This window comes from Bison bison, unplaced genomic scaffold, assembly GCF_000754665.1.
Source record: "Bison bison bison isolate TAMUID 2011002044 unplaced genomic scaffold, Bison_UMD1.0 scf7180017864242, whole genome shotgun sequence".
NCBI classification, from domain to species: Eukaryota; Metazoa; Chordata; class Mammalia; order Artiodactyla; family Bovidae; genus Bison; species Bison bison.
In genome coordinates this window covers 2933580-2942520 of record NW_011494814.1, presented here as the reverse complement: position 1 = coordinate 2942520, position 8941 = coordinate 2933580, and the positions used below count along the sequence as shown (strand labels likewise).

The following is an 8941-nucleotide window of genomic DNA, read 5'->3' as shown; positions in this document are numbered from 1 at the left end:
TCTTCCTTTCACAGCTGTTTGTAAGGCCTCCCCAGACAGCCATTTTGCTTTTTTGTGTTTCTTTTCCATGGGGATGGTCTTGATCCCTGTCTCCTGTACAATGTCACGAACCTCAGTACAATGTCACGAACCTCAGTCCATAGTTCATCAGGCACTCTATCTATCAGATCTAGGCCCTTAAATCTATTTCTCACTTCCACTGTATAATCATAAGGGATTTGATTTAGGTCATACCTCAATGGTCTAGTGGTTTTCCCTACTTTCTTCAATTTAAGTCTGAATTTGGCAATAAGGAGTTCATGGTCTGAGCCACAGTCAGCTCCTGGTCTTGTTTTTGCTGACTGTATAGAGCTTCTCCATCTTTGGCTGCAAAGAATATAATCAGTCTGATTTCGGTGTTGACCATCTGGTGATGTCCATGTGTAGAGTCTTCTCTTGTGTTGTTGGAAGAGGGTGTTTGTTATGACCAGTGCATTTTCTTGGCAAAACTCTATTAGTCTTTGCCCTGCTTCATTCCGTATTCCAAGGCCAAATTTGCCTGTTACTCCAGGTGTTTCTTAACTTCCTACTTTTGCATTCCAGTCCCCTATAATGAAAAGGACGTCTTTTTTGGGTGTTAATTCTAAAAGGTCTTGTAGGTCTTCATAGAACCGTTCAACTTCAGCTTCTTCAGCATTACTGGTTGGGGCATAGACTTGGATTACTATGATATTGAATGGTTTGCCTTGGAAACGGACAGAGATCATTCTGTCGTTTTTGAGACTGCATCCAAATACTGCATTTCGGACTCTCTTGTTGACCATGATGGCCACTCCATTTCTTCTGAGGAATAGGGTATATTAACATATAAATACTGTATGATCACAGATGAGTCTTAAATGACAATCCATGCTGCTCACACCATATTCTACTTTCAATGTAACAAAACTGTAAATGTTTTCTTCAAGTAGTTACAGTCCTACATAGAATGTTGGCTGAAGATTTTATAATTATTGCTCCCATGAAATGGGTCACTCATCATGTTCCTTCTCTTTTCAGTGTAAATGGCACTAGAAATGTGCCTAACACATTTTGAATGGAAAAAATGTGCCCATTTCACTACTTGACTCCATGTAATTTTAGGATAGATAGGTGTACACTAAAATCCAGTACTCACCCTAAAGGGAAATAAAACCTTTAAGAATAACAAGTCTTGTTATGTTTAACCCCTCTTCTTGGGAATATTGAAAATGTTACTTATTATTTGTATGTGAGTTCTGTGTTTGATTCTTTTACAGGGGAAACAAGGCAAGCATATTTTATATGGTTGCAGTGAACTTTTTAATGCTACACAGTTCATAAAACAGGTAAAGTATACTTTTTAGTTTGTTTCTTTAACATACCTTAAGTTGCTGTTGATATTTTTCAAAAGAGAGCAAGATAATCCTATTCATCTGAGCCAGCTGAAACAAAAAGCCACAGAACTAGAAGAATGTAAGGTTTTGCCATGGACAACTCTAAAGGAAACTCTTGTGTGTAATGTTATTTCCATTATCCCAAATCTATGAAAAGGTAAATTTAATTCTGAAAACTTTTAATTGGAGTAGTGTCCTTGCTTCGGCAAAATTCAGTCCAGCATTTCCTTGACATACTGTCCATATTTCTGACTTTGCCAGTCATATCACAAATTGGACTGAGAAATTGTTTCTTGGGGGATTGATACAACAGAATGTCATTCACCTTGAAAGTCAATGATGGCAGTTGCTGAGGCGTAGAAAGTCTTTACATTCTTCGACTATTGTTCCCAATATTAACTTCAGCTTTTTAAAGCTTAAACTGCCTCAGAGGCTTAGTAGGCTGACCAATAATATTTACTTACCTTTGCCTTGGCTATCATAAAAATCATAACTGTACCCTCTGCTCGTTTTTAGCACCTTTTCCCAGCACAACTTTCTTACCCACTATCATATGGTTCTTTTATCCTTAACCTTAATGCGGTAGCCCACTGGTATTATGAGAATTTCAGACATACAGGAAAACTGGAGAGAATTTACAGTGAATACATTTACATTCCCCACTAACATTTTATTGCATTTGCTTTATAAGCACCTGTCCATCTTTCCATTCTGTTCATTACTCCAGCTTAATTTCAGAGTAAATTACAGATATCAGTACACTTCCCCCTTAATACATCAGTGCCAATATCATTCACTAGATTTCATTATTTGTTTAGTTGTTGTGTTACTCTCTGGAAGTAAAATTTACAGCAGTGAAATACACATATCTTGAGTGTTCATTCCTGCCTCTGTCAGAGGTATTGTTCACCTGAGTAACCCAAACCATAGCAAGGCACAGAAGTTCACACAGAGTTCCTTTATGGCCTTTGCCAGTCAGTCCTTGCTTTTAGTCAAAACTTGCTCCCAAAACATTGTCTTGATGTCTTCCCACCATAAATTAGTCTTAAATATTCTAGAACATCATAAATGGAACTTTTCTTGGTTAACTAGAAGATTCTGAATTTTGTTAATCTTTCCAATGAACTAGGTGGTGTTAATGCTAATTTTCTCTATTAGTTTTCTATTCATCGGTTTCTACTTTTTATTTGATTACTTTGGGTTTACCTTGTTCTTTTACTATCTGATATTGGATAATTATTAAATCATTAACTTTAGTTTTTCATTTCTAAAATAAGCTTTGACAGCCATAAAGTTTAAAGTCTTCCCAAACACTGCTTTAGACACATTCCACAAATGTTGATATATTTGTATTATCATTTGAAATATTTTTAATTTACCTGGTGGTTTATTCTTTAGCCCTTGTAGAGAGATCTATTGTTGTTTGAAGTATTTGTGGTTTTTCTAGATAACTTATTCTTATTGATTTCTAATTTAACTCCCTGGTTGTCATAGAACATTTTACATGTAAGTTAATTGTTTGAAAATTTAAATTCCTTTTATAAACCAACATATAGTCTATCTTGCTAGGCACTCCATATGAAGAACTTGAAGGAAGAGCTGTAAATATTAATTTGGTCAAAGTAGTTGATGGCATTAGTTAGATCTTCTATATCGATTTTTTTTCTGTCTAGTTCTATCAGGTATTAAAAATCTCCGTCTGTGATTGTGGAATTGTCTCTTCCTTTAGTTCTGTCAATGTTTGCTTTTAAGTTCTGTTATTAGGTACATACAGAGTTTTGATTGTTGTATATTCTGATGAGTGGGCTCTTATCATTATGCCCATATTCTACATATCTAGTAATGCTCTTTGTCTTGAAATCTACTTTATCTGTAATAAAGCTACTCTAGCCTTCTTATACTTACTGTTTGCATCTTATAACTTTTCCATCTGTTTACTTTCAACTTGTCTGTGAATTTAAAGCATATATCTTATATATCAAGCATATTATACTTAAAGCCTATATCTTGTGTGTGTGTATATATATATCTCTCTCAAGATCCAACTATATACTGTATCTTAGAATATTGTTGGATCTTACGGGTTTTTTTTTAAACCCACAATGAACAGCCAGCCATTCTGACAGTCTCTCTTAATTGGAGTGCATTGGTCTTTAACATCTATGTAATTATTACTGTGATTGGATTTAGGCCTACCATTTTACTGTTTTCTCTGTTTCTCCTTTCTTTGTAAGACTTGAACACTTTTTAGAATTCCGCTTTAATTCATTTCTGCATTATTAACTTAGGGTTGCTCTAGAAATCACATTATATATACCTTTAGCTGTTAATAAACCAGTTATTATGGCACTTGTATTAAATGTGGAAGCCTTCAACCATAAATATCAACATTTATGCTGCAATTGTCATATTTTACATACATCATTAATTTTACAAAATAGTGGACAGTGTTTTTTGTGCTTTAAACAGTCATGTGTAGAATAAAGACATAAATCATTTGCATTTATATGGATATGACTTCTAGTGCTCTTTATCCCCACTTACAGATTTTAATTTCTGTCTGTTGACTGAAAAACTTTCTAGCAATCATTGTAGCTCGGGTATGCTGGCAATGAGTTCTCTTAATTTCACATATATACACACACACACACACAATAATTGGTTTTCAATAATTTAATTACAGTGTATCTGTTTCCATTTTTATGCTGAGATTTCCTTTTTTCTGTCATTGTGAGCCTATTTTTCACTATTTCTTTGAGGATATTGTCCTAGCTGCTTTTAAAATCTGGCTATTAATTACCACACATGGATCAACTCACTATTGATCTCCATTGTCTTCCCCGCTAGAGACTGGGTCCCTGGTTTCCTGTGTCTTTGTATTTACTAATTTTATACTGTATCCCTTACATTGTTATATTTTCAAAACTGAATTGTTTCTCTAGAGTGTTGGTCAGACTCAATGTTCTCTCTTTGGCAACAGCTCAAATCTCAAGTCTCTCATTCATCAGTGGTTCAGGGTTTTACCATAGATTTAGGAAAAGTCTATATACAGACTTAGGGCTCCCTCACTTTCCAGTAGCGTTGCCCCCAAACCCTTTCGTCTGATTTTTCAAGCCAGAAAGACTATGTTTTCTATCCATTTTAGCAGCTAGTATAGTACCAACTGTGGCCTGCCTTCAGGCTAAGAGCCAGAGAACTCAGCCTGTGTTATTCCTTCCTTCCAAATGTTGATTCTGTGCCAAAACTCACCTTCTTTCCGTCATTCCCCATTGCCTATAGGAAGTTGGTTTTGTTTAAAATTTATAATTTCTCTCTCTTAGAGACTTGGTCCAATAGGAGTTTACCCAGCCTTCCAGAATTGAAATCCTTTTCCCTTCCTTTTAATGATCTTTAGAAATATATTTAATATATTTCTAATTTCTTTTACAAACCTTAAAATATATAGAAAAGTGAATTGTCATCATTGAAGTCACACGTTTTTCTTTACATTTTCATGCTGAGTTAATATTTTTTAATTCTGTTTTTGTTTTCTATTACTTGAATTTGCTCCTATATAATGTTGACACATCTTTTCACCATAAGTTTTAAATATCTATAAATCTGAAACATTTAAGTTAGTGAATATTGAGGGAAAAGGTATTATTCTAAAATACAATACAGTGCATGAAACAGCCTAAATTTTACCATGATAGAAGTGTGCATTTAAGGTGACTACAAATATGATTAACACCGAAGTTTATTTTGTGATTAAAAAAGTAATATTTATGATTTATCTTTTGTTTTAGCTGTCACAACTTGGACAAAAATAGCACAGAAGAACCGTAACATGAGAATCTATTTAGAACTTGAATAAATGTAAAAAGTTAAAAGAGCCAGATGTTTCCTTCTCCATATCAATGTCCTAACGGTGAAACTTAGAGGTATTTGTTAATTTTTAAGGAAATTCTATATACTTAATATAATGTATACTGATTAAAAAAATAAAGCATTTCAGAAATAAATTTTAACATTGTAGAACATCTGTTATTTTTTACAAATGAGATGAAAGTACTTTGGAAAGAAGGAAAGCTCTGTCTGAATATAATGTTAAAATGCTAATATAATAACCAATGTATTACGATTGAAGCTAGTGAAAGTTTAAGAATATATGTCTTATTTGATCGGTTCATGAATCTCCTACTTGTATTCATTTTAATTGTAAAATTACCTTTCCATAGTTTGTTTCCTATGTTGCCTCTAGATTTAAATGCCACTTTAATGTCCCTTCTCCCTCTGGCACACCTGTGTACATTTTATCATTTATATCTCCTTTATATAATGGCACAGTCAAACATTAACATCTGGAGCAGATAAATACAGAACTTCTAAATATTAGGTAAAAGTAAGTGTTAAATTTAGTACTCACCTTCCTCTCTGTGTGAAATGCAGCACTAAAAATGAACGCTGATTAGTCATGTATCTCAGGACAGCCATAAGATAAAAGCAAACCTGTCTCTCCAGAGGAAACAATTGTTCCTATTACATAGGCCAGAGAGCTTTTCCTCTTAATGAGCCTCACCAAGAGGAATCTTTAGTGTTACAGACAGTTCTGTAAATCTTGTTTTATTATCAGGATGCTGTTTCTTCCTGCACTCCCACCCACCATGAGTCAGTGCCATCACACCAAAGCAAAGGTCCAGAATAGTAATTGTAGATGATTGACATATTCCTGGGGTATAAATTTAAAGTATGTTTGAGCTGGTACAATAAATTACCATAGGCTGGGAAGCTTATACAGCCAACAGGTATTTCTCCCAATTCTGAATGCTGGGAATTCTAAGATCAAGTTAGCAACAGATCTGGTGTCTGGTGAGAACATTCTTCCTGATTTGCAGAGAGCCATGTATCCTCATGTGGGGATCAGAGAGCAAACTCTGGTCCTTTCATCCCCCTTTAAAGGCACTAATCCCATCATGGGGCTCCACCCCATAACATCATCCAAACCCAGTTACCTCCCAAAAGCCCTACCTCCAAATACCATAACACTGGGGGAAGGACATTCTCTTCAACAAACTGTGCTGGGAAAATTGGACAGCTATGTGTAAAAGAATCAAATTAGAACATTCTTCAACACCATACACAAAAATAAACTCAAAATGGATTCCAGACCTAAATGTAAGACCCAATACTATAAAACTCTTAGAGGAAAACATAGGTAGAACACTTTTTGACATAAATCACACAATACCTTTTTCATTTCTTCTCCCAGAGCAATGGAAATAAAAATTAAACAAATGGGACCTAGTTAAACTCAAAAGCTTTTTTATGCGCAGCAAAGCAAGCGATTTTTAAAAAGAAAAGATAACCCACAGAATGGGAGAAAATATTTACAAATGATGTGACTGACAAGGGGTTAATTTCCAAATTTTATAAACAGCTCTTGCAGCTCAACATCAAAGCCCAATCAAAAAGTGGACAGAAGACCTAAATAGATTATTTCTTCAAAGAAGACATGCTCATGAAAAGATGCTCAACATCATTATTGTTAGAGAAATGCAAATCAAAGCTACAATGAGATATCACCTCACACCAGTTAGAATGGCCATCATCAGAAAGTCTACAAATAATAAATGTTGGAGACAGTGTGGAGAAAAACGGAACTCATACAGTGAAGTAAGAGAAAACTATGGTGCAATATCGCCTTATATATATGGAATCTAGAAAAATGGTACAGAAGAACTTATTTGCAAAGGAGAAGCAGAATCACAGATACAGACTGCTATGTATAAAATAGATAACTAATGAGAGTCTGCTGTACAGCACAAGGAGCTCTACTCAGTGCTCTGTGGTGACCTAAATGGGAAAGAAAGCTAAGAGGAGTGGACATATGTATACATGTAAACTGATTCACTTCGCTGCACAGCAGAAATTAACATTGTAAAGCAATTATAGTACAATAAACTTTTTTGAAGTTTTGAAAAAGTATATAACAGACAACCAACAAGACCTACTATATATAGCACAGGGGACTCTGCTATAGCAAGCTAAATGGGAAAGGAATCTGAAAACGAATATATCTATATATATAGATATAGATATAATGTATAACTGAGTCATTTTCTGTACACCTGAAACTTAACAGTATTAACTATACTCCAATATAAAATAAAAGTTTTTTTAAAATACCATTACATTGGGGGTTAGGGCTTCAGCATTTGATTTTGTAGGAGACATTCAGTACATAGCACTGTATCTGTCAAAGTGGCTGGCACTCAGGGCTTCAGAAGAGACCTTTATGTAAAGACAAGGCTAATTAAGATGTTAAGATAGGAGAAAAAGCAATGTCCCTGTCTCCTTAGAAATGGAGAAGTCATACTCTAAATAATTAACATTCAGAAATTTTATAACTACATGAAAGACAAAAGGAGGTGGGCTCTTTTTCTAGTTTATATTTAAATTGACTTAGGGTCAGAATGACCATCATTGAAAAGTCTACAAATAAATGCTGGAGAGGGTATGGAGAAAAGGGAACCCTCCTACACTGTTGGTGGGAATGCAAGTTGGTACAGCCACTGTGGAAGACACTATGGAGGGATCTCAGAAAGCTAAAAATTGAATTTCCATATGATCCGGCAGTCTCACTCCTGGGAATACAAACCTGGACAAAACTATAACTCACAAAGATACGTGCACTCTGTTCATAACAGCACTATTCACAATAGCCAAAACATGGAACAACAAAGGTCCATCAGCAGGTGAATGGATAAAGAAGATGTGGCACATATACATAATAATGAAATACTACTTGGCCATACAAAAGGACGAAATAATGCCATTCACAACAACATGGATGCAAATGGAGACCATCAGTACTAAATGCAGTCAGTCAGAAAGAGAAAAACAAATACCATATGATAGCACTTATATGCGGAGTCTTAAAATATGACACAAATAAATCTACCTGCAAAACAGAACAGACCTGCACATATTCCATCTCTTCATCCATCCATTCATTCATACAATTCCTGAGCACCTGTGGTGTGGCAGGCATTCTGGGAGGAGGGGTCTAGTGGGGAAGCCATGTAATCATGAAAGCGGGTGTAGAGAACAGACTGGTTGCCAAGTGTGTTGGCAGATGGGAGGGAAGGACTGGGAGTTTGGGGTTGGTAGATTCAAGCTACTATATTTAAAATAAAAGAATAGTGTCCTAATGTTTAACAGAACTATATTCAATATCCTGTGATAATAATGGAAAAGAATACTAAAAAAAGAATGTGTGTATGTATATAACTGAGTCATTTTGCTTAAATTGAAGAAAGTAAGGAAAACCACTAGGGCATTTAGGTATGACCTAAATCAAATCCCTTATACAGTGGAGGTGACAAATAGATTTCAAGGGATTAGATCTGGTAGACAGAGGGCCTGAAGAACTATGGACAGAGGTTCTTAGTTCCTGTATACCAGTATACAGGAGGCAGTGATCAAAACCATCCCCAATAAAAAGAAATGCAGGAAGGCAAAGTGGTCGTGTGAGGAGGCCTTACCAGTAGCTGAGAAAAGAGAAATGA

General features: G+C 35.2%; 1 protein-coding gene across 2 annotated transcripts in view; it reads left to right on the top strand.

Annotated features, from left to right (window-relative positions):
- The window catches only part of SCFD1 (sec1 family domain containing 1), a 114769-nt gene extending 108663 nt beyond the window's left edge, over positions 1-6106 (top strand). For both annotated transcript variants that reach the window (XM_010847020.1, XM_010847021.1), the window contains 2 exons: positions 1278-1346; positions 5180-6106. In XM_010847020.1, the coding sequence (XP_010845322.1) occupies positions 1278-1346; positions 5180-5203 (93 nt within the window). In that variant the 3' untranslated portion in view covers positions 5204-6106. The remainder of the gene's footprint in view (positions 1-1277; positions 1347-5179) is intronic.
- Positions 6107-8941: the final 2835 nt, after the last annotated feature.